Raw genomic sequence first — 26,164 nt, forward strand, 5'->3', positions numbered from 1 at the left:
GTTTAGCATCGATGAACATCGAATACATCGGAAAAATTTAAAAGAAATAAAATAATTGAAATAAGAGAAAATAAAAAAAAAAAAGAAAAGAAAAAAAAGAAAATTTAAATAATAAAAAGGAAAAGAATTTATAGAATTAATTTAGGGAATTTTTTTGGGGGAAAAAAGAAAAGAAAAAGGGAGCAATGATGGGGAGAGAAAAAGCAGTATAAATAGGAGTGAAGTGATGGCAGTGAGACGAGAAATCTTGTCCCTCAGACCTCTCAGTTGCCTTCTTCGCCCTGCACTGGGCTTTTTCTTTTCTTTTTTCTTTTCTTGCCTTTTCCTTTTATTTTTAATTTTTAATTTTATATATTTTTTTTTATTTTAATTTTTTACTTTCTTCTTCTTCGTCTTCGTCGTCGGAGGCAGACGACACTCTCTGTTCCTCACGGTCTCGATCTCCGTACACCCATTTCCATGGCTCACCATTCTTCCTCTTCCCCTTCCCCTTCCCCCTCCCCTCCTCTCCCTTCCCAATCCGATCCATCTCTTTCCCGGAACTCTTCTCTCAGCCGTCTCAACGCCCAGGCTCCTGAGTTCGTCCCCACTCGCTCCTCCCCTCGTCCCGATCTACAACCTCCGCACTCCTCCTCTGGCTCTCAGCCTCCTCCTCCTCCTCCTCCTTCCAAGCAATCGCCTCGGATTCTCATTCCTTCTCCTCCTCCGCCGCCGGCCGTGATGCATGTTTATCCTCCCCCTCCACCTGGATCTCCCTTCCATGTTCCCATTCAGAGCCCTGTTCCTGGTCCTGGTCCTGTTCCTGTTCCTGTTCCTGTTCCCACTCATGTTGTTTCTATTCCGAATCATCACTATCATCCTCATCATCGCCACCACCACCACCATCATTCCCATCATGTTCCTGTGCTTTATCATCCTCATAATCCTCAGTATTATGCCGATAATGGTGGATTTCATGACCCTGACAACGTTGTGCAGCAACCTCAGAAGCCTCCGGTTGAGTCCGACTATGGTGCTCCGTCTAGGACTAAACTCACTGAGGAAGTCTCCCAGAAGCTTTTGAATCAGGTTGCCTTTTCTTTTTACTAGATCCTCTATGTTTATGCGCTTCACTTCGTGTCAAGATTTTGATATCTGCTTGTTCAATATTTACGTTGGTATGGAGCTGAATGTCATATCCTTCTGTCAAATCTCTATGGGATAGTTGCTTGGGTTAATTTTATGAAGCACCGTAACTGTTTTGAGCCTGCGAATTATTTTGCTTCTCTAGGCACATATTATGTTCGCTAGAAGTCAGGGCTACTTGAAAAGGGGTTAGAGCTCCCTGCCAATTCCGTTCTGTACTCTCTTTTCCTTCTGCACTAATATTGTTTATATCAGCAAGATTTCTTTTTTCAAAGGGAGCTGTAGGTAAAAAGATCCAAAGGTAGCTTGCAACCTAGAAAAGGGCTTTTCTCAACGGGAGGAAAGCTGAATCTTTTGGTGTGTACTTTGTGAGACTCCTTCTTACTTCATGTCAGTGTTTTGGATTCTTGTTTTTGTGTAAGAACTTTGAGACGATTATGAAGGACTTTTTGTGGGAAAGGGTTGGTGGGGAGGAGGTCCTCATTTGATTAGGTGGAATAATTTTTCAAAGTAGATCAATTAGGGGGGTTGGGAATCCGGTTTGAGACTTCATAATTTGGCATTGTTGGCTAAATGGTTATGACATTTCCCATTGGAATTGAATTCTTTGTGGCATATGGTCATCGTGAGCAAACGACCTCCATCCATCCAAATGGGTCTAATGGCACGGTAAAGAATCCTTGTTTTGTGATTGCTTCAAGTCCTTTTCCTTAGTTATGTGACTCGCGTGTTGGAGATGACTTGAGCACCTATTTTTGGGAGTATTTTTGGGTGGGTCATAGACCCTTGTGTTTGGAGTTCTTTGCTTCTATCATTTATCTACTTCGAGGATGTGCCAGGCTCTTCCATTATTTCTTCTTTTAGTCCTTGTCTTTTGTTCAAAAATTGGATTTGTTAATCCCTTGTTCGATAGGGAGTCTTTGTTGTTGCTGCTCTTATTGAATTTTTGTAGTATCATTCTCCATATGGGAACTAAAATTCTTTGTCCATCTAAAGGTTCCCTTGTGGTTTCTTTTTTAGCCTTTTGTGTAGCTTTAGTGCTCTTCCCTCCCTTCTTTTTGTTATGGAAGGCAAATATTCCCAAGAAGGTCAAATTATTTGCTTGGTAGGTTCTTGATGAGGATGTTAACACTATGGACCAGATTCTGAGACACTATTTCTTTGCTTTGAGGCTGCAGATGGTATATTCTTGGTAAGGAGGCATTTGAGGATTTGAGCTATTTCTTGTACTTATTAGCCTTTTGTGTAGCTTTAGTGCTCTTCCCTCCCTGCTTTTTGTTATGGAAGGCAAATATTCCCAAGAAGGTCAAATTATTTGCTTGGTAGGTTCTTCATGAGGATGTTAACACTATGGACCAGATTCTGAGACACTATTTCTTTGCTTTGAGGCTGCAGCTGGTATATTCTTGGTAGGGAGGCATTTGAGAATTTGATCTATTTCTTGTACTGGTGCAAGTTTCTTGCTCATTTTTGGGGTGTGTTTTCCCCTTAACTGGGACTGTTGTCTTATGAAGGAGGAGATCCCACTTCACTCCCCGTTTAGGGAGACGAGTTGGATGGCCACTTTTTTTGCGGTCATTTGGGGTATTTGGTTGGAGAGGAATAATAAGATTTTTAGAGGGTGGAGAGGTCTTTGGAGGAATTTTGGTCCTTGGCTAGGTTTAACGTCTCGCGTTGGGTGTTTGTATCCAAGGGATTTATCTTGTTGGATTGGAGTTTGGTTTGGCTCCTTTTGAAGCTGTCTTTTTGTATACCTTTGGCTGGTTTGCTGGTCTCCTTTGTATTCTTTCAATCAAGGTTTCAGTTTTTTGATAAAACAAGAAACAGCATGTATTTGGGCCACCTTTCATAATCTATTTCTACAAAGAAAACTAAAAAAACGCTATTTTCCTTTGTGAGTCTATAGATTTGGACATCATGTATTTGTGCAACCTTTCAAAGAGTGTTTAGGCCAACTTTCATTGCCGGTTCTGCAAACTTCCCCTTTTTTTGCAAAGGGGCAGACACTAGGTAGAGCAAAGATATTATCCAAATATCCTAGTATGAACAATCATTGAAGTTAGCCTCCAGAAACTATTCTTCTGCTGATCACTTCTCTCCGTTTCCCACCCTTCTGACTTATCCATAACAGCTTCAACATCTAAGATAAGATTTTCTTTTGGTTCCTTCATATTTTGTCGATTTTGTTTCTTAAGGAGATTTTGTCATGGAGTTAAGTAATTGTTGCGTGGGCAAGACATTTTCTCTACCTTTCTTCTGAATAAATTGTTTTCATAATTGACGATAAGTTTGGTAGTGACTCTTTTTGGGGAGTGTGGTTAGAAAAAGATATGTGACTTCAAAGGATAATGGGACTGAAAGCTAATTCTTTTGGGAGATTTGGTCAGAGAGGAAGCAAAGTTTATTGAGAGGAAACTTTTTGACACTTGCTTATCAAATCTTGCTCTAGAACTTGGTTTAATGTTACAGCTCAAATAATCTCATATCATGACACATCTTGCAGTAAGTTCTATAGATGGTCTGGGATAACCTTGTGCTATTGTATTTTTTTTAAAGTATATTTTTCTGATAAATTTTCTATCACCTATGAAGTACAATCACTCTATTAAACCCACACAAACCCAAACCTTCACCCCATACACTGCCTTATAGGTTAGTAAATTTTACCTTTTAATCCCCTAAACAGCCAGAGTATCTAGAATCCAAGGATTGTTGGTGTAGAACTTCAATATGCTGATGTTTGGAAGGGTGAAAACTGTGATTATCTTTTGCTTATAAAAGGGACAGCAGAACATGAAGATCTTGAAGCTTGGATATCGACCTCTGGTTTTTGAGAGGAAGGTTAACATAATAACCACCACAACACCTTGGATCTTGCATCTGCTGAAGGAAACCATGTAGAAAACTGGAGAATAACTTTCCGTAGAAGAATATCCAAAAAACTAACTTTTTGGGCAAATTGCATGAAAAGCAATGTCATATTCTTTGTTCCTTGTCAAAAAAAGGAAAGGAAAAAAATGACTCTTTAAAGCTGTCAAATGGATATTCTACATATATCATATAAAACTCAGAAGAGACAATTGAGGTAGGTATCTGATAAAGTCTCTTGTGTTCCTATGACCCTACATTAAGTTAAAAAAAGAAAAAGAAAAAAGAAAAAAAGTGGGAGAGGGCCGAACAATGGATAAAAGTATTTGGTTATCCTTGTTTTAAAGTTGATATAGTGGTGAGCTGTCCTTTCTGACTCAACGTTAGTAAGTTGGATCATTCCTTATGGCTTTTGGTGCTCACTATTACCACCCAACAAGGATCAATTTGATGACTTTGAAATTATAAATTTGAATCTTTATGACTATTAGTCTAGGATATCACTTTTCTGCAAGTATCCTTTGAAAATAAAAAGGTACATAAGTTCGCCAGGACTCTTATCGTGGGTATCAATTAAAAAGTTGAACAGTTAATTTAGTAGGTTGGGTACTTTTACTGTGTTTTAAATTCCAATATTAATTAGATATTGTTTTCTGTGCCTACCTTCTTTTTATCATTCACTTTATTAAATTATTTGCGAAATTATGGTTTTTAGGTGGAATATTATTTCAGTGATCTAAATTTGGCAACTACTGATCATTTGATGAGGTTTATCAATAAAGATCCCGATGGATATGGTAAGATTCTCTCTTGGCATTTTTATTTGAATTTCACATTCTGTTAACGTGTGGAGATCCCACTCTTACCATCCTGCCATTGGTGATTGCTTTGGTAAAATTCATTACTTGATGATGATTTAGAATTAGTCATCTGGCCTCCCTTCTCTCTTTCTCTCTCTAAAATACTTTACCTGAGTAAGGTCCATTTTAATTCAGTGCCTATATCGGTTGTTGCGTCATTCAAGAAGATTAAGGCTCTCATTAATAGCCACTCTCAGCTAGCCAATATTTTGCGCAACTCTTCTAAGCTTGTGAGTATTTAATTTATTTTAACATCCTTCTTTACCTCTGTTGCCCTGAAGTTATCCTCAATTCTCTTTCTTGTTTTGTTCCCCAAATTTCTCTTTCTTGTTTTGTTCCCCTCATGCTTTTTGGTTTAATATTCTGCAGATGGTTAGTGAAGATGGAAAGAAAGTTAGACGCAAACAACCACTTTCAGAGTCAGATATGGAGGAGCTGCAAGTAGGGTTTATTTATTTAATTTAATGATTACATAAATTATATAAAGAGAATGTTTTAGTTTCTCTCTCTCTCTCTCTCTCTCTCTCTCTCTCTCTCTCTCTCTCTCTTTTTTTTTCCTTTTTTAAGTTAAATTTTTTTCATCTGGTTCTATTTTCATCAAAACATGTGTGATGATTCCATCCCAGTGCCCATAATATATCATTGATTTACAAACCAATGCTTTAAATCTTTGTTTGTTATACCTTTTGTCTTACTTGCCCCCTCAGTCTCGCATAGTCATTGCGGAGAATTTACCTGATGATCATTGCCACCAAAACCTCATGAAGATTTTTTCTGCTGTTGGGAGGTATAAGTATTTAGTGATTTTATTGTTCCATGTTCAACAGCTTACTAAAGTAATATTGAGTTATCATACCGCTTTACTCTTTGGCAGTGTTAAAAACATTCGAACGTGTCAACCTCAAATCTCAGATAGTGGAACTTCTTCAACATCTAAATCAGCCAAAGCTGATGGAATGCATTACAGTAACAAGGTATACCTATTTGCTGTAGCATAGGGTATCTGGGATTGTTGGTGCAATCTTTCTTCTCCATTAACCTCTAGCATTGTATGCATGATTTCCTTAAAGTCTGCTGTAGGGATTATCCAAAATCTCCAGAAGAACTGGTTCCAAATTAGGTGGGGAACACTGGTTTGAAGTATAGGACGGAATTTTTTTCCCCTTATTTGATTTTTGGGATGCTGCATTGCCCTCTAAATCCAACCCTGTTCTCTCTCCTTTCTTCTTTTTTTTTGTTTTTTTTTGTTTTTTACTTTTACCCTTTGAGAAATCCGATATAGGTATGTTTATTAATATCAGCTCTAATGGATGCATACAGAGGACCAACTGTTTGATAACCACTACTTTTTTCGATTTTCAAAATTTGACTTTGATTTTGAAGGCATATGTTAAAAATAGATACCAAAACAAAGAAACCCATAATGTTTATAAACTTAATTTTCAAAAACTCAAAAAAAATGGTGATCAAATGGGGCCTTAGTTTTTGGTTTTTGAAAATTCGTTTTCTCACAACCTCTTTACCATGATTTTTCATTTTCTCAAGGAAACATTTGAATTCTTGGAAAACAAAAACAAGTTCCAAAAAACCATGGGTCGTTTGATAGCCAGTTGGTTTTCGCTTTTTCTGTTTTTGTTTTTACTTTTTTAAAGACATGTTTAGTAACCAATTCATTTTTAGTTTTAGAATTAAAAAAATGCTTTTCAAATTCAGAGGAATGTTGAAAACAGACAAAAATAGTTTTTTAAAAATTAATTTTTTGTTTTCTTAATCTCATTCACCACTAATGGCCTGATGTTGGGTGGAGGCATGGCATATGGAACGCAACATTGTTTTCTTAATTTTTTTACAGTGACACCTTTCTTTTTTGAATGGTTACAAAATTTATTTATTTTCTTTATTATATTATTTAAATACTAGCAACTTTGAAGCGAGACGTAGAGGTGCATGTATTTGTTTGTGGGCTTTTTGAAACAATTAGCATAGTTTGGGATTGGTGTAGCTTTTGCTAGAATTGTGCTTTTTGAAAATTAGTGTTTAGGTAAATTTCAGCTTAACATAAATTAAAAAGACAGGTTATAATTTTTGATACAGGAATACTAAATTGTTGTGATTTAGCTATAATGACTAAGTAGACATACGTCAAAAAAATTTTAATTTTTTAATTTTTTTTTTTCAAAATTTGTTAATGTTCAAAATTTACAGAAAGAATGTGTTATTCATGATACTTACAAAAGACCTTCCCAATTAACAAGGATAGAGGTATGACTATATGAAGCAAAAGAATTAGACAATTTACACCAAGAATTGTCTTGGTAAACAACACTCTTGAAAAACCTAGTACGAGTTTGCGTCTTTTCTATCAAAACTCTTTGATTTCACTCTTTCCAAAGATTCCAAAAGAAAAACCATGGCTCATTGGAGCTTTTGCATTCTTGAAAGGGTGGTACGTTAAAGACCATGTCTAGTAAATCCTTAACCTCCCTAGGAATAAAGAGGTGTGCCCTACGAAGATATTGAAAATCTTTATCTAGAAGTTATAGTCATATGTACACTGTATAAACAGTTAGTTTCATGATTCGTTGTCTCTCTTGCATAAAAGGCACCAATTGGGAAATAGAGTCATGTAGGACCTTCTTTTTGTAGGTTTTCATTTGTGCTAATGGCTTTGTACGCAATTTCCCATTGAAAAAGACTTCACAGTTTTTGGGTGATTTCCTTTCCATACTGTCTTTCCTAGTACGGGGTTTATGAGTTCTGTCTTTTCTCCCATACCCATCATCAAGGATTTTGGGGAGAAGACCCCACACTAGAAAGTCATTTCATCATAAAGGATTTTGCATATTTTTTATTGATTATAAAAGATATGTTTTTATATGTGTTCCGTTTATATTTCTACCATGTTTGCTCTAAATTATTTGTTAAATATTAAAGGAAAAGGTTATAATTTTTTTTATAAAAACGATACCAGCATTGTTTACTCAAAGAATGGTTGCATTAAAATATTCAATTTGAAAAATTAGGAGATCAGGAGTTGGTTATGCTACATACTAGATTTATAAAAGTAATCTAAATATCTTAAATTATAAATTGAAAGTTTATTAAGGGAGGCACCTGATTCTACAGGAGTCTAATTTTCAAAACTAGCAGGGAACAAATCATGTGAATCAAAAATGATTTTAATGGATTCGTTCCTAAACAGTTTTACCAAATACAATAAGTGGTTAAGATTTTTCTGTAATCGCATTTAACTCTCTTAAAATCCATATCAAATGCAACTTAGCCTTAAAACAGGCCATTCGATGTACTATGTCATCAATGCCTATAAGATTTTAAATGCACTACAATATTTCTTATTACTAAAGGGAATAAATTAACTCGCTACATTTTCTGTTTCAGTTGCACGCATTCGTGGAATATGAATCTGTTGTGCTGGCTGAGAAGGCTGTAAGTGCTTTCTATTCTAGTCTTTTTCATTCTTGTGAAGGGAACTCAGATGTAAAGGAAGTTTCTTAATTTTTCAGGTTGCAGAATTAAATGATGAAGGGAATTGGAGAAATGCACTTAGGCTTCGTTTGATGCTTACATGCACGGTACTTAATCTAAGACTAGTATATTTTTTTGCTTGTATTTGATTTGCTTTTTGGTGCATTTAAATTTTTTTTTTTTTTTTTTTTTTTTTTTTTTTTTTTTTTTTTTGTTTATAAACACACATATAAGTAACAGGGCAATAAAAGTAATTGAAAAAAAAGAAAAAAGGATATGCACCAGAAAGCAAATCAAATACATGGAAAAAGCCTCTGGACATAGCTTAGTATACTATGTACTGCATTTCGGGTGGCTGATTGGATTGCATGAAGGTTATTTCTATTCTCTCTTATTCAAAGTTAATAAAGAGTTGCACAAAGGGCTAAAGCATCATATTATTTTTGTTTTGTGGAATAAGTAGGTCCAAGTCTAACTAAATCCCAAGATATTAGGTAATAATAAATCCCTAGATACTAGGTAGCAATAAATCTAAATAAATTCGTCTCTAGATTCTATGTAACAAGATAAATTAGAGAGATCAATTTATTACTAGGATTACACAAATATCTCTTTAACTTAAAGCTAATCCTTCGACACTCCCTCTCACATATCATTCATTCCTAACTTGGATACTCATGAAGTACTAAGCTATGAAGTCTTTTTTTTTTTAGCTCATTTGCAGCGGTAAGTCGTGAGAACATGTAACTCATGCGTGCTATCTCCTTAGAGCACTTTGATAGGCGTGCTTGCCTCTCTTGTGTTCACTTCTTTTGGAGCACGGTCACATGCACTGCTTGTCTCTTTCGTGCTCATTCCTCTTGAAGCTTGCCTCTTTCATTCTCACTCCTCTTAGAGCACTTTCATGAGCGTTGCTTGCCTCTCTCGTGTTCACTCCTTTTGGAGTACTTCCATGGAAGTGAACACGAAAAAGGTAAACAACGCTCGTAGAAGTGCTCCAAGAGGATCGAGCACGAGATAGACAAGCAACGCCCGTGGAAGTGTTCAAAGTGGAGTCATCATGAGAGAGACAAGCGACATCTGCGGAAGTGCTTAACTCTCCCATGGAAGTGCTCTAAGCAGAGTGAGCACGAAAGAGGCAAGCAACACTCGTGGAAGTGCTTCAAGAGGAGTGAGCACTAGAGAGACAAGTGATGCCCATGAAAGTGCTGCAAGGAGCATGCATGAGTTTGAGCTCTCACGACTTCAATGGACAGATGTGCCAACAAAAAAAAACTTCATAGCTTAGTATTTCATGAGTTAGTAGTAATGAATGAGAATGAATGATACCGATTACTTCGGTTGGGGGAAATATTGAAGTATTAACTTATATTAAAGAGATATTTGTGTAATCCGAGGGAGTAGTTGATCTCTCTAATTCATCTCTATAGTTACCTACTCTCTAGGGATGAATCTATTTAGATTTATTGTTTCATAATATTTAGGGACTGAGTTAGATTTATTGTTACGTAGTATCTAGGAGCCGGGGTAGATTTGTTGTTGTCTAGTATTTAGGGATTTAATTAGCCTTTCTATATTATAAAAGTAGAAAGGCACATGTACCTCTTTGAAATTTAATAAGATAATCAGCAAGAGAGGATTTTGGGAACGTTGTTTGATCAGAAGAGTTTTCCTTTTGCATCAGATTGAACAGATCTATAAAGAGGAGGAATAGGGGTCCATCTCTGCCCATCAAAAGGCTGAAAGAATTTCTCTAAAGTCTTAAGTTATTGGAAATGACCATCAATGAGCAACACATTCTAAATGAGAAAAGTCGGGTTAAGTTGTTTAGATAAGGGGATAAGAATACATACTTCTTCGTAGGTGGGCTACAACGAGGAACAGTCAAGTTTTATTTCTATGATAGAAAGTGAAGATGGGCATTTTCTCTCCATAGAAAAGGAGATAGAAGATGAGATCATTGGGTGCTTCCAGAAGTTGTACTCCAAAGATAATGGCCAAATCACCAGGGAAGCTCAGAAGACAAAAGACCAGGAAGCAACAGAAAAACCAGCTCCCAACAGAATAAACCAAGAACGAACTTTAAAGAATTCTGAAGGATAGAGTGAACAACCAATAAGAGCCAAAACCCCAACAAAACCAGAAGAAAAACAACAATGAGAGCCTTGGAGAAGCTGTTGAAAAAAAAAACTTGGAGAAGGAGCTACCAAACTATACCCAAACACTGTTTCCATCAGAATTCGTGGAAGAAATTTCACAAAACTCAAGGCCACAAGCCTGAATAAGAGATGTAAATTTTCTAGGTATAAAGGATGGATGGTCACATTCCTGAAATAAATAATCTATATCTTCAAATAAGAGTCTTCAACCACAATATCAAAAGATGGTTTGATTTTCTCCATTCAATCTTCTCATCACACACCAATTTGGGAACGTGGAGTAATTCAACCATTTCCAACGCACCCTATGTCTAGCTTTCCTTGAATGAAGACCCATATAAAGACTGAGTTGAGGAATTACTGAAAACTGACCAGGACTTGGGAGTCCTCTATATTCGAAGGTTGTTTTTCTCAAGAAGGCTGTAAAGCTCAATCTGCTCAAGAGTTTTGTCATCGATCAAATTCCTCCTTAAAGGAACAACCAAACTATTAGTAGACGCAGACTAACATTGATTAATAAAGTTCATTGAAGAAGCAATATAGTAAATTCTTGGGAACAAAGATTTAATGGCAAGATCACCGATCCACATATCCTCCCAAAACCAGATTTTTCTTTTTTCATCCTTTACAAGGTTAATTTTAAACCATTTCATAGTTTTACACAAGCCACAAAGATGGATTTCCAAGGACCTTTGCATGGCCCAGGTATTATGCTTTGTAATCCATTCCTCAAAGGAATATTGGCCGACTATAACCTCCTTCCATAGGGGACTATTTATTTTTATGAATCTCCACCCCCATTTCTAAAATAGGCTGATATTTTTGCTCTTTAAATTATCTATACCAAGGGCTCCTTTACTAGTGGGAAGAGATGTTAGTTTACAATTTACAAGAGTGCTACCATTTTCATTAGCCACTCCTTCCAAAAGAAATCACAAATAGATCTCCAAGCTCCTTAGTACTTTCTTAAGGCATTTAAAAATAGAGAGATAGTAGATTGGGATGCTAGTAAAGACTGCATTTGTGAGTTTAAGTTCCCCCCACTAGAGCAAAGGAAATTGCACAACTTTGCGAGTTGATGCTATTTTCTCCTCCACTGGAGCCAAGAATTTGGATCACTCCCAATGGCACTCTCTAGTCGGTCATAGGCCAACTTACCAATGTCACATCCCCAACTCTTAGCCACCTCCCTTTATTCACTTTCCTCCAAATATATGCCTGAAATGATAGTCTTTTGTTGGTTGATTTTGAGCGTAGAAACCAATTTATCAACAATCTGAAATCTTCATCAAAATTTTAAGTTTCTCACCATTAAATTTTGAGATAAGGAGGATGTTGTTAGCGAATTGTAAATCACTCACATAAGTTTGATTTCTTCCCACCTCAAAGCCATTAATACAACGCCTTTCTTATGATCCTTCTCTAACATATCTTTCATTACATCAATAACAATCACAAAGAGGACGGGGCTAAGGGCTAGGGTTCCCTTACCTCAACCCCTTGAGGCCTAAATAAACTCTCTTAGCCTTCCATTCACAAAGATTGAAAAGAATGTGTTAGTAATACAACCTTTTATCCTGCCTATATCTATCTTTCACCAAAACCTCTATTTTGAAGGACATCCAACAAGAAATCACAATATACCATGTCATAGGCTTTTTCAAAATCAAGCTTGATAACCCAAACTTTCTTGTTTTTGCCCCTTCAGTTGTCCACCAACTCATTTGCAACAAGGATTGAAAGAGGTTTGAGGCAACATTGCAAACTTCTTAGTCTTGATTAATGGCAAGGCTAGGGGAAAATTTATAGTTGAAAGAGGTTTGAGGCAACATTGCACTATTGTTCGGGATAAGAAACTTAATACACAGATGATGCCTATTTTCTGTTAGGATTAGGAGACTGTGGGGGTTGCTGATTCTTAGGATCTTCTTGATTGGAACGGGTTTAACTTTGACTTTATCAAAGTTGTTAGTGGTAAGGCATAAATGTGGAAGAGGTTCGGGCTATGCCATATCCCATTGGGTATCAAGCTGAGGTTCACAACTTGAAAGCTAAATTGGATGTCCACGGGGTAGGGCAGGGAAGGGAAGCCTTTCCCATCCCTGTCCCTGTCACCTTTTTCAATCCCCATCCTCACAAAAATTTCTATTTATTTTCACAGAGATCAGAGCACGCATTCCCCATCGGGAATTCGTGGAGATCAAATTTTCCACGGGAAATTTTCCCTGTTTTGTATATTTAAAAATATATATTCATTTCAAAGAATCTTTTTAATGGACAATTTCCTTTTTTCAATGTAATTTCTATTAATAAATGTCAAACATCCTAATAAGTCTAATCATATTTGTTGTACCAATATTATTTCTAAAAATTTAATACATATATTGTAACGACTCAATTTTTGATACCTTGAATCACAGGTCGCCATGTGTACTCAATGGTAAAAAGGGCGGTGAAATTTTCTTTTGTAAAAAGGGCGGTGAAATTTTCTTTTGTAAAAAGGGACAAACAATATTCGCGGAGTGAAGTCAAAACGGTTTACAAAATACATAAGTTTCAAGAAGCAGCATTTATAATAATAATGTGCTATTTATAGCAAGAGGACGTGAACCATTTTTTACGGGAGTGCCCTTTTGTTTGTTCCCTTTGTAGTCCGTTTTTCAAACCTTCAGGATTGTTCTAGCTTGTAACCGGGGTTGTTTATGTTTATTTAAGGAGGTTTTCCTGAATCCTCCTTTTTGAGATAAAGTCTTGTGGCAGACTTGCTTTTTTGCCATTTTGTGGGCATTTGACTTTAGAGGAATGGTAGAATCTTTAAAGGGGCTAAGAGGCTTGGTGAGGAACTGTTAGAGGCGATTAGGTTTAACTCATCTTTGTGGGCATCCAATCGGTTTTTTTGTAATTATTCATTTGACATCATTCTTTTGATTGGGATCCAATCTTATAAATAGTTTTGGGTATTTTTATTGACATTCTTTCATTAATCTTAATGAATACTCACTTTCTTATTAAAAGAACTATCAGCAATTGGAAAAGCGTTTGTCAACTAGTTTCCTTGGGGAGGGGTTTCCTCTACCCCTGATCCTTAGGTTGTCTCTTTTTGGTTTTTGTTGTTTCCTATAAAAAAAAGTTGAAAGAGTACCAAACAACATATTGGCTATGGTAAGGTGTTTTATTTACATTATAAAGATTTTTTGTGCTTTATGTATGCAAAAACGTGTGCTAGTTCCAAATCCAAAATATGAAGTTTTGTTCCTTTTTGCTTTTCTTTTTCCTTTTTCCTTTTTCTTTTTGTTTGTGCGTGTGTTCTAATTAGAAACTTCATTGTTGCTCACAGTCAAAATCTGCTCCACCGCGTGGGAAGAAGGGACATAATGGGGAGATGAACTGCAAAGATGATGATACCTCTGAACAATCACATATTGAGAAGCATGTTGATGACCTTTCTGATCAAGCTGATGTTCATCCGCATGAACAAGTACAATTGAACTTCCTCTAAGCTTCTTTAGATTCCTGGAATCTCTAAAATTAATGCTCTTTCGCTTTATTTTCTTAAATTATTTTTTAATGGATGGAGTGAAGAGGAGCAGATATTACCATGAAATGGACAATGGAGGATATTAGGAATGAGAAAAGAGAATGTATATGTCATCACGACAGAAAGGAGAGAAAAGGAAGGAATAACCAGTAAATATAAGTTGTTTAAGAGGGCTTTAGGAGTCTGCTGAAAGTATGTTGATGACCTTTCTGATCAAGCTGATGTTCATCCGCATGAACAAGTACAATTGAACTTCCTCTAAGCTTCTTTAGATTCCTGGAATCTCTAAAATTAATGCTCTTTCGCTTTATTTTCTGAAATTATTTTTTAATGGATGGAGTGAAGAGGAGCAGATATTACCATGAAATGGACAGATGGAGTGAAGAGGAGCAGATATTACCATGAAATGGACAATGGAGGATATTAGGAATGAGAAAAGAGTATGTATATGTCATCACGACAGAAAGGAGAGAAAAGGAAGGAATAACCAGTAAAGATAAGTTGTTTAAGAGGGCTTTAGGAGTCTGCTGAAAGTATGTTGAGGGAAACAAAAGGCAATTCTTAAACGATTAATTGTTCAAAATGAATAGGAGTCGACCTTAAGGGGGTGATCAGTTGACGGTGGGAGGCTTGAGGATTACAAGGACTTGCAACTATGGATGTAAAAAACTTCATTATATAGGTTAGACAGCTTGCAAACATAGAGAAATAAATGTGAACGATTATGTCAGATGGAGAAGCCGAAAGGATAAATGACGATATCTATATTGTTGGGAATACATGGGTCATATCCTGGTGAAAAGTCCAACAGACTCGAGAGTTAAAACTACTGCAGTACATATGGCCTAGATGTAAGGTAACAGCAACACAGAAATTGAAGCCAATGTTTCAAAATAATTTTGAGGCTTGTTTTGAGAGGCTCAAATTTTTAGGCTTGAAACTTGCACCGTCTCTGTACTAAGAGAACACTGAAGATAAAAATTTGAGTTACTGTTTGGAATGTTTATCCAAGTTTGACAGTTAATAGGATTATACATCGATCTAATATATCTTAATTTTACTTTTATATGGTCTATTCAAGAATTAAAAGCTTCAAGGTGATAAAATCCTATCCTTTGTGTGAGTAGGTGGACGTGCTCTTGCAGAATGGGTGCTCTCTTGCTTGCCTACTTACATTGTGTTGATCTTCCTAATGTTACAATAAGGGATATGAAGATTGGAAAGAAAGCTGAGAAATTTTGTGGGGAGGGAACACGAAGAAAATTAAGCTAGTTGGTTAATTGTGAAATCACTTCCATACGAAATGATAGTGGAGGTGGGATTGAAAAGGAGAATGGAGACTTGGGCAACCAAATGTCCAGGAGGTTCTTTAATGAAACAATGGAACAAAGTAATTGCACCCAAAGTGGAGTGTTTTCTGTTAACTTCCTTGTTGGAGGTTATATTGTTATAGTATGTCTAAATTACTAGCATTTATGCTTGAAGACCAACACGGTAGGAGAGTCCAGGTCTCTTGAAGAGTTCAACAGTTTTGTGCTCTCTTTATTTTACAAATTAATGTGAAAGGGTTCTTTAGAACCGATTTGTTGGTAACAAGGGTCTATGTGGGCAACAAGTTTGAAAAGTACAATCTCATCAGGGGACAGTCGGAGAAAGTACGAAAAATTCTTGAGGTTAAGAAAACGTTGGCAGCCTTAGTTGAGGGAGTGGGGAAGTTGCGTAAGAAAGAAATGGAGAAAGTGAATGTCAAGCTAATGGTCGAAGTTAAATTGGGCAAAGAAGAAGCTCCAGTGAAGCAAGAGAACTTAGGTGAGTTACTGGAATTGTGAGGGAAAAAGGGTACTTAATTTGGTAAAGATGATGCATGGTTGACATTGTAGGAAGATGAAATGAAGCTCATGTTTTCCCCTTTGAAAAGCATGAAGCTCATCCTCTTGGACTCATGAGAGATATCCAATTGGTAGGCAGATCAAAGCTGTTGAGAACGAACCTGGATGGTTATTTTTATCATCACTATTAGCTTGTATGCCTAAGGAGGAACTTGAAGACCCGATTTTTTATATTCGTTCCTTGTCAGCTGCGTTCTTTACTGCAAATATTGAACATGAAATCAAGCAATCTGAGATTCGACTTCTAAGTTACGTGTTTTGTCTACTGCCATTGATACATTGCAGCATTTATTAGATGCTTCATTTCTCTAGATGTTATAAGCGCTGGGACTTTTCTTTAACCAGTAATTCTATTCTCCTTTCAGGGATGCCTATGTGGGGTTTGTATCTTTTGAGCTTTGTTGATATCTTTTCATTTATTTTCATTCCTTCAATGAAATGCTTTGTTTCTTCTTACAAAAATATTGGTACTTATTAGGTTGGAGTCCTTTCCTGTAGGTAGTTAAAGACTCCTGTCCTACATTCTTTCATCTTCTTTATTTCGCTTGTTCTCTTACAGAAAAGAGAACTTGAAGCATATTATACTTGTTCCATCATGGAAACCCATTTCTGTCTCTTTACTGTTATGTTTGTTGCAGCGAGAGGAACAGGGAAACGAAAAAGATGGAGGTGGGCAGAGAAGAGTCCGAAATAGAGTACGTGGTAAAGGACGTGGTCGATCACAGTACCACCATAATCACAATAATAACCATGGGAATCACGTGGGAACTCCGCCTTCGAGTAGCTCTAGCAGCATCGAACAGGCAGGTACAGTGAAGCAGCAGCCTCCAGGGCCACGAATGCCAGACGGAACAAGAGGATTTTCCATGGGGCGGGGAAAGCCAGTGAGTGTGAATATGGCTTGAAAACCAAATTTGGAATAGGTGGAGGGGGAGGGGAAGGGGAAGGGCAAAGGGTAAAGGGCGAAGGCAGTGCAATGGTGTTGATGGCAGGGTTTTTAAAGTAGGGCTGTCAAAGAAATCCATTGTAATTACAATTACAATGAAGGGTGGTGGTATGGTTCAACAAGTATAAGAGAGAGTTATTAGTTCAAAATGTATTCGGAAAGGTTCCCTCCCTCCCTATCCCCAATCTCCTCCTATTTCCTTTAGGGATTAATTAATTAATGTGAAGAATATTATTATGATTATTATTTTGAAGTTATCTGTGAAAACCAATGGGGAAGGAAGTTGGCAACACTCTTCTACACCAATTAATACGCATAATGGAAACCTGCTCATTGTGTTTGCTATTGCTCGCTTTGACGTTTGTTATTTATTGACCTTTAATCAGCTGTTTTGCTATGCTTCAAAATTAAGCATACCCTACATATTTTCTTTATTTCTTTTGCAAAGTAACTTTGTTTGGTTTGTTAGATGCATGAGGACGCGCCACGTGAGAACGGGAAGATGAGATAAGAGAAAAATATCTTGGAACTAGTGCAAGAGTTTGAGGCTTTCGAGGATGAATGTTCCATTTAGGGTATATAATGTAATGGTCGTTAAAAAAAAAAACGTTACTTGCTCGGAGCCTTCACTGTGACACACATGTGCCACAGGGTAGCTCCAGTTGCCTAGAGCTTTCACTGTGACACACATGTACCAAGCTTTCACTGTGACACACATGTACCAAGCTTTCACTGTGACACACATGTACCATAGGGTAGCTTGCTTAGGCCATAGGGCTCAAGGGTGGTGGAGAAATGATACCTCCCACTACAATATACTTTGAGGTATTTCTAATCATTCTTGAGTAGATGTCATATGGCCCCATGCAACGTCCATCGAGTATCCGATTGATACCAAATTTGGTGAGCTTTCATCTTTCATACGGACAAACTTGACTCTAGAGTTGCATGTCAAAACTCAAATAAAAACTCCGACTTCTTGATGTGTTGGAGGATGCACTATTTTCCTTAGTCGCATCATGACACTTCTTAATCTTAGCTCTTATGTGGTTGGATGGGCGCCACTTGAGGGTCGCCTCTTATCTGCTTGCATGTGGAGTCACAAGCCTACTTCTTCCATGTGGAGTCACAAATCTACTTTCTCTCACGAAGTTGTAACACATAGCACTAGAAGTAGAGCATAGACCTTCACTCTAATTCTCTCACTCCTACACCCAATCTTTTTTTATTATAATAAATCTTATTTAATTAGTTCATTATCTATTTTTAAATAAAAAAAAATTAAAAATCATATAATTATAAATTAGACGTAGAGAAAGAATAGTCACAATTGATGATTAGTTTAATAAGTAATTTCTTCGTTTTGTTACCAAAAAAAAAAAAAAAAAAAAAAAAAAACAAAACAAAAGGGCTTATATATATTTTGGGTAAGAATTCATGCGTTACATCAGAAAATTTATGCTACTTTATTATTTTTCTTTGATAAATTAATAAAAATATCCGACTATAGAAAATGGTCTTATCTTTTCTTTCTCGGAAGACTCCTTATATTTGTGGAAACATATAAATTGGTAGAATCATTGATAATTGATAACTATTTATAGGAATTTTTTTTTTTTTGATAGGATGATAGATAGTTATATTATTAGTAAACACTTACATAGTTAAGTTATACTAAACTGAATCATATATATATCCTTAGTCAACTGAACCATATATATATATATATATATATATCTTTAGACAGTGATTCGAAAATATAGCATTGTTTGTATTCTCTCTTATTGTATATATCTCAATTCATCTATATAAATCTTTAACCAATATTCCTCCTTACATTTTCTCTCTCTTGTTCTTTGTGTTCATCTAGATGAGTGTGTCCGGTGTTGTGCAATCTTAACAAGTGGTATCAGAGCTAGGTGAGATTCACCACGATCTGTGAAGATGGAAAGTTCAAATATTGGAATTGAGAAGTTTGATGGATCCGATTTCGATTTTTGGAAGAGATGCAAATTGAAGATTATTTGTATCACAAAGATCTTACTAGGGTGAAGCTAAATTGTAATAACCCAAAAGAAATGGGAAACTTTGTCCCACGTTGCTAAAGGTGAGAAGTGGGGAGTTGGCCTCCAAAGGGAGGTCCCCACTTCATTTTATCATCCCAATTGAAAGGTTCGAGCTAGTCGAAGAGTACACTTTCTAACCGCTCAAGGCCAGCATTTTGTGCGGGTACACTTTCTAACAACTCAAGGTCAGCATTTTGTGCGGCTTGGGTCTAACGCTCGAACCATTTTCTTCTAATTTCAATTATTCGGAAGCATTTAGGGTAACGAATATCTTTTAGCTAGTTTAAATTTTTGGAGTTAAGTCTCAAGTATTTATGCATAATTAGGCTTAAATTTGTGAAGTCAAGTTTAAGGTATTTATGCATAATTAGGCTTAGATAGTTTAACTTTTTGGAGTAAGTTTAAAGTATTTATGCATAATTAGGCTTAGCTAGTTTAAATTACAACGAGCAAGTTTAAATTATTTTATGCAAAACTAGGTGAGCCAATTTTCATAGTAGAACTCTAATTTATGATGTTGGACTTCTATGTAGAATTAAATTTCAGAGAGCAGCCTTAAGCTAGCATTAAGGGGCCGTAGTAGCTTCGGCCTATGCTAACCAAGTAAGTGGTACTATCGGCATGGTTAGAAATTGATGATGTATGAGGACACGTGCCCGGTGGTTCTACACGTGTCATATGCTTGATATGTGTGAAATGTTTATTTGATGTGTTGCGTTAGACGATATGTTTGAAATATGATACGTGAATGATATATATATATATATACTGTGTGTGTGTTATGATATGATATATGTTATGGTATGATGCGTTTGACGAAATGATATGACTATGCTATGTTATGTGAATGATATGATATATGTTATGGTACGATGCGTTTGACGAAATGATATGACTATGATATGTTATGTGAATGATATGACATATGTTATGGTATGATACGTTTGACGATATGACACATATTGTGATATGTTTTATGATGGAATACGTGTACGGTATGACATGATATGTTGGGAGACACGATATGCTTATGATATGATATATGTGACATGATAAGAAGTATGATATGCATGACATGCAATAAGATGTTTTGACATGATACACAATCCCGAAGTTACATGAAAAGTTAAGATAATGATATGATAGGAAGGAAAACGCTAGAGGGGTTGTCATACATGATAATGAAAAAGGAATATATATATATATATATATATTGGGACCTCATGCATCATTGTGTGTACATGTATTGGTGAATACCTCATTCTTACGATGGTACGGACGTGTACGTTACGAGGTAGAGAAACGATTATTATGGTAATCATAATGCTGCGACGGCCAGGCAAGAATCGATCATTATGTTTATCATAATGCTGCGACGGTCATGTAGGAAAATGACCATTATATTTATCCTAATGCTGCCATGGTCACTATTCCTAAATAGGTGACTGACATCAATAGCTACCAGAGAATGCTCGCTCGACAAGAAAGGGGCCCAGAAGGTGTGAACCGACTGGTGGGTCCATACTCGCACGTGTGGACCATGTGTAGAACAGTAAATATACATCCAATTAGTCTGTTTAGGATAGGATAGACGTCAAAGGAATATAGACTGATATAATAGGTCTCACTCATTGTTGTGTATGTTTGCTCTAATCCCAATAGTGGAGTCACTTACTGAGTGTTTCTTAAAATACTAAAGCCACGTGCTACTTCTATTTCAAGTAAAGACAGACATCTCTACACGACTAACAACGACATCGCAGTTCGAGACCTGACACATGCATAGGGTAGATGCATTTATTTTCCTAGACTTAGGTTAAAATAGGATTTTTTTAATTTAAATGTTTATTTATTTTTAGTCCTTCATTGTATCGTTTTAAAGATATTTTCAAACACGTAAGAACGTAACAGTGTTTTAAGATGAAATTTATGTTCTATGAAGTTTACATGAAACAGTGTTTTAAGATGAAATCTATGAAGTTTACATGAAGTATCTGCATTCAATGTTCATGATATGTATACAATAGCGACATTAAATTAAGTAGAAAATTTAGGGTCGTTACACGGATACCATGACCACAGAACAGTGGAAGCTCAATGATCGTCAGGCTCTCGGATTGATCTGGTTGACGCTGTCCAGAAACGTGGCATTCAACATCATCAAGAAGAAGACAACGTCAGATTTGTTGGGTACTATGATCTTTTAAAGGCGCCATCGAATATACGAAAAATCGTCGGCTATAAACTAGGTGTATTTGATGTAGAGAGATGGTTCAATCTACAAATGTTTGAAGGTGGATATGTTGTAGATCATATAAATGAATTCAATATGATTGTAAGTCAACTAAGTTCGATGGAAATTAATTTCGAAGATAAAATTAAAGCATTGATTTTGATGTCATCTTTACCCGAGTCGTGAGATACTGTTGCTTCTGCAATCAGCAGTTCTCGAGGATCTGAAAAATTGAAATTCGATAAAATCCTAGGCGTGTTTTCAGCGAAAGTATTTGCGAACAAAAAATTGGGGATTCATCTGGTAGTACTCTAAGTGTTGACTAAAGGGAAAGAAGTAAATCGAAGGGCCCAAACAAAGGTCGATCAAAATCAAAGAACAGTATATTTCAAGCAAACCAAATGTAACGTATTGGAGTTGTAGAGAAAAGGATCACTTTCGAGCAGATTGTACAAAACCAAAGAGGAAGCAAAATCACAAATTGGAGAATGATAATGATTCTATAAATTCAGCATAAGATATTGGGGATGCTCTAATCTTTAACGTGGACAGTTCGATTGAATCCTGGATTTTGGATTCAGATGCATCTTTTCATTCGTTCCTAAATAAGGAACTATTTCGGAATTTATAAAGATTTTGAGATTAAAGAAAAGGGGTATTTTTGCATAAAAATTAGGTAGGAAATCAGTGGACGTTAAAAGATGTCATATATATTCTTAGTCTCAAGAAGAACCTAATCTCTATTGATCAGTTGGATAACACAAGTTATGCAACAAAGGTTTGGAAGAGTTCGTGGAAGATTGTGAATGGTGCTATGGTGATAGCACGTGACATTAAATCTAGAACCTTATACACCATTGCAGGGTGTGTAAACATGACAGTTGTTGCTAATAATGCTTCAAATTCAAGTCTATGACACAATAGACTTAGACATATAAGCGTCAAAGGAATAAAGATGTTGCATGCAACTCATGTACATAAAAAAAGAATATAGTGTTACGCAGTCTTTTACAATAAAATTAAAAAAAAAAAAAAAAAACAACATTATTTTTAACTGGTCTAAGGATGTTGAATGGGACATCTAACCAGTTTGGTTAACCGTTGCAGGTGTTCACAACTTTCTCCTTGTGTGACCTATGGACGCATTGTAGTTGTTGGATGAAAGTGTCCCACATTGGTTAATTTAGGGAATGGTCAAGGGTTTATAATCAAATAATACACTCTCCATTGGTATGAGGCCTTTTGGAGAAGCCCAAAGCAAAGCCATGAGAGCTTATGCTCAACGTGGACAATATCATACCATTGTGGATAGTCGTGTTCGTCTAATAGTAGTGTCGGCTAGATCGACAGCGCTACCTAGCAATCAAAGGGGTGAGTCTTGGTAGCCAATCCCTTGGTAGAAGCAATGTACGGTGGCCGGCGATCCGAAGGGAATGATGATGACTATTATTTTTTCTTTAGCTAAATTAATAAAACGTCAATATATGATATTTAAATTTTTAAAATTTTGAAGATATTTTTTAGATATAATACTTTTTAAAAAAAGAAAACTAATTTAGGCAATTAGTTATTTAAGTTCTAAATATTAAATTAATAATTTTTTATAAATATTTTTTTTATAAATCTAAATTTACGGTTTTTTTTTTTTTTTTTGGAAAGTATAAGTGAAATAATTAAAATATTCGTCTATGGATAACACCTTCTTAATTCATTTTTGTTTTATTTCTCAAATTTATGGAAATTCATTTTTGAGACTGACTGATTAAACAGAGACGAAAGTCAGCCATAGTGATTTGAGAGCTCGGTGTGAAAGGGCTCTCGACTCATCACATCTTGGGGTTGAAGAAGGTCCAAGAGGTCGATCATTCGTTGATTCCAGTGGTGTGTGAGTTAGGTTTAGTTTAGAACATTGTAAAATTTTGTAAAAAATAAATTTGATGTTTTAAAATAAAAAATAAAAAATAAAAAGATTAACTGAGTCAAAGTGGTGGTTGGTAATTTGTATAATTAAAAAAAAAAAAAAAAAAAAAAAAAAAAAAAAAAAAAAAAAAAAAAGAATTTAAAAATGGGGAAGAAAAGAAAAGGGGGTGATTCTGATGCATTCACATTTCCCCATCAACATTTCCGCCTAAATCCCATTCTTCATCTCCTCTGCTGCTAATCCTTCACCTTCACCTTCTCCTTCACCTTCTCCTTCTCCTTCAATGGCGGATTTTGAATCCTCTGCTGCTCCTCCTCAGGCGTATCCTCTCCCCCTCCCCCCTTCCCCATCCTTCGATCCTCCTCCTCCTCCTCCTCCTCCACCTCGCCCCCTTTTCGTTTTCCCCAAGAGGCCCGCCCTTCGCCTCACTTCCGAATTCGACAGCGAATCCTCCATTTTCTTCCACAAGCTCTCATGCAAGCTCCTCGACAACCTCGCCAAGATCAAGCTCTCTTTCCAGAACAACAGCGACGGTCAAATCTCCAATTCTCAGTTGCAGCTCAGTTCTAAGTATCTCTCCATCCAATACGATCCTGAGGAACGCAACGCTCTCCTTCGCTCTTCTCTCGATGTTGGCCCTAGGTTGCAGTTCCGCGCTTCTCATGATGTTAAGGTTAATTTTCTTTGCTTTGCTTTGCTTTCTTTTTCTGTTATCTGCCGATGCCGTTTCTCAATCTATGCTGATACTAGGACCAAATCTGAACTGCAAGCTTAACTATATTGTTTTTAGGCTCGTCAAGGAGAGCTCGGTGTGGTTGCTAAAATTGCTGATCCTGGCTACTCCTTCGAATTGTCTTCACCCATTCCTGCTATTGGACGGGTGAGATTTAGTGAATTGGGAATCTCGATCCTTAGTGCCACTACCAATTGCATTGTTTATATGCTCAATGTTTTTGGTATTTTCCCACTGGGAATGCGAACTACTTAGTACTTATTGAGCTGTTAAAATTGACTATAATTGATGATATACTTTAGCCAAGAGCAACGCTTAAGTTCCCCATGGGTGAAGTTTCATTGGAAGAACGAGAAGAGGAAGAATTGAAGCAGCCAATGTCCATAAATGGTGTTCTTAAAGGCAAAATTCTGAATGGTACCTGCGCTGCTCACTACAAGGATGAGGAATTGGAACTGAGATACTCCTACAAGGTTGGAATATAATTTCTGCTGCCTTGTATCTTGAACTCACTATGCAATTATTAACGAAAAATGTTGCAACTCTGAACCTTGGTTTGTTCTGAATTGCTTGAAACTCGTAATCTTTTACTGTCCACAATGTTTGGTGAGCCTTTGAACTTGTTGCAGGATGAGGCACTTTCATTTATTCCAAAAATTTCTCTGCCTTCAAATGCATTATCATTTGCATTCAAGCGTCGGTTTGGTCCTTCTGATAAGCTGAGGTTAGGTTACAAACTCTCTAAGAGCGTTAGATGCCTAATTCCTATATAGTTGATTGTAGTTCATTTGATTTAGCTCATAGCCCTTGTTCCTAAATCTATAATCTTGCCTTCAAATTCATCAGCTATTGGTACGAATTCGATTCGAACGACTGGAGCGCAGTGTACAAGCACACATATGGAAAAGATTTGAAACTTAAAGCTGGTTATGATACAAAGGAACGACTCGGATGGGCGTCTCTGTGGGTAAGTTGTTTCAGCTGTCAAGGCATTTTTGAAAGAATACTAATGGAAATGTTGTTGAACAAATCTAGTAGAGAGGATAGAACAGTCGAATAACAGCACAATAATTGTGAAAAAAATGTTATGAAGATTAGGTTGTTTGAGTTAATAGCTCGAGGCGATCATAAAACCATGGTTTTCAGGTCGGAGATGAAGGCGGGAAAGCGAAAACGGCTCCAATGAAGATGAAAGTACAATTCATGTTACAAGTTCCTCAAGATGACATTAAGTCTTCTGCTCTAATGTTCAGGGTGAAAAGGAGATGGGATATATGATTTGATTGATTTAGAGGCTCACTCACTGCTTCAATTGAATGTTAGCTTTCTTTTAGATTACATTTTCAAGTTTAAAATGTTTTGGTGTAAACTCTTGTGGGATGATAATGTGTTATTAATGAAGTTTCTTTTGTAAGCAGCAGCAGGAAGAAGAACACAACTTAGGGAAGCCAAATTGATTTATTTCTTTAAAAAGATTTTATTTTCATAAAATAATATTAGATGCATCCCTTACGTAATGTAATTGTAAATTTAGGCATTAAAAAGTGAGGTTTTTTTTTCCATTTTAGGTGGAGAGATTCTAACTTCTACTTTCTTGATTCTTGACCAAATTTTTAATTTCACTTATTCTTGTTAATGCTACAACTTGAATGTATTATGGCATATTGGTTGAATGTAATATGTTAACAGTTTTTAACGTTGATAGAGATGTCTATTTTACCTTGCGGGATCGATGACTCATAGTGATTGACTCGAACTGGACAAGGAATTGGGAGGAGGGTCGATGCCTCATAGTGACCTGCCTCGAATGAGAATGATAACTTCTTTTTTAAAAAGAACAATAAACCATAAAAAGCTTCCTCAAGGGAACTTGATCCCTACAAATTTCATATGGGAACCTTTACCTTGATCCTTACAATAATAAATAGGAAATTTCATGGAAATATAAAAATGAAATAGGTGGCGGGGATAGGGACGGAGAATGCTTACCCACCTTATGGACATCTCTAGTTGCAAATTTGAATATTTGACTTCTTATTCATTGGTACATGTTACTTATCATTCAATTATGCTAATGCATGATAAATCATGATTTGACATGAATAAAGTAGTGTTTTACATGAATGAATCAAAATCACATTCGAAGTATAAATCCTTGAGGATAGAATGACTAAGAATGCTTAAAAGAATTAAAAGTTATTACCTATTCCAATAGGATGCACCTTTTTTTTTCTAGTGACTCAATCATAGAAACTCTATAGTTGAGCATGTTTTTGTGAGTGATGACAAAGCATGACTCAATCATAGAAACTCTATAGTTGAGCGGGTTTTATAAAAAAA

General features: G+C 36.2%; 2 protein-coding genes and 1 long non-coding RNA gene across 3 annotated transcripts; all 3 read left to right on the forward strand.

The window, feature by feature from the left end:
* The first annotated feature begins 240 nt into the window (after positions 1 to 240).
* LOC111793172 (la-related protein 6B) lies at positions 241 to 17,217 on the forward strand. The gene is made up of 10 exons (XM_023674945.2): positions 241 to 1,068; positions 4,709 to 4,790; positions 4,989 to 5,083; positions 5,223 to 5,294; positions 5,561 to 5,640; positions 5,728 to 5,827; positions 8,253 to 8,300; positions 8,378 to 8,446; positions 13,836 to 13,976; positions 16,564 to 17,217. The coding sequence occupies exons 1-10, from the start codon at positions 460 to 462 to the stop codon at positions 16,828 to 16,830; spliced, it is 1,563 nt and encodes a 520-aa protein (XP_023530713.2). The 5' UTR covers positions 241 to 459; the 3' UTR covers positions 16,831 to 17,217.
* LOC147792976 (uncharacterized) lies at positions 8,508 to 11,078 on the forward strand. The gene is made up of 2 exons (XR_015420687.1): positions 8,508 to 8,713; positions 10,024 to 11,078. It is a non-coding gene; the product is annotated as an uncharacterized LOC147792976 (long non-coding RNA).
* A 6,089-nt stretch (positions 17,218 to 23,306) lies between the features above and the next one.
* OEP37 (chloroplast outer envelope protein 37) lies at positions 23,307 to 25,241 on the forward strand. Its single transcript, XM_023673535.2, has 6 exons — positions 23,307 to 23,764; positions 23,882 to 23,971; positions 24,127 to 24,297; positions 24,454 to 24,548; positions 24,671 to 24,791; positions 24,971 to 25,241. Exons 1-6 carry the CDS (start codon positions 23,375 to 23,377, stop codon positions 25,100 to 25,102), a joined length of 999 nt encoding a protein of 332 aa, XP_023529303.2. The 5' UTR covers positions 23,307 to 23,374; the 3' UTR covers positions 25,103 to 25,241.
* Positions 25,242 to 26,164: the final 923 nt, after the last annotated feature.

This window comes from Cucurbita pepo, chromosome 4, assembly GCF_057944985.1.
Source record: "Cucurbita pepo subsp. pepo isolate OVF chromosome 4, ASM5794498v1, whole genome shotgun sequence".
NCBI lineage: Eukaryota > Viridiplantae > Streptophyta > Magnoliopsida > Cucurbitales > Cucurbitaceae > Cucurbita > Cucurbita pepo.

Bases quoted from the DNA above. Each gene is read 5' to 3' on its own strand.
- LOC111793172 (XM_023674945.2), top strand. From the start codon at position 460: ATGGCTCACCATTCTTCCTCTTCCCCTTCCCCTTCCCCCTCCCCTCCT. The intron at 4,791-4,988 runs GTAAGATTCTCT...ATTTTAATTCAG, and splicing joins TAAAGATCCCGATGGATATG to TGCCTATATCGGTTGTTGCG. The intron at 5,084-5,222 runs GTGAGTATTTAA...AATATTCTGCAG, and splicing joins TGCGCAACTCTTCTAAGCTT to ATGGTTAGTGAAGATGGAAA.
- OEP37 (XM_023673535.2), top strand. From the start codon at position 23,375: ATGGCGGATTTTGAATCCTCTGCTGCTCCTCCTCAGGCGTATCCTCTC. The intron at 23,972-24,126 runs GTGAGATTTAGT...GATATACTTTAG, and splicing joins CCATTCCTGCTATTGGACGG to CCAAGAGCAACGCTTAAGTT. The intron at 24,298-24,453 runs GTTGGAATATAA...AACTTGTTGCAG, and splicing joins AACTGAGATACTCCTACAAG to GATGAGGCACTTTCATTTAT.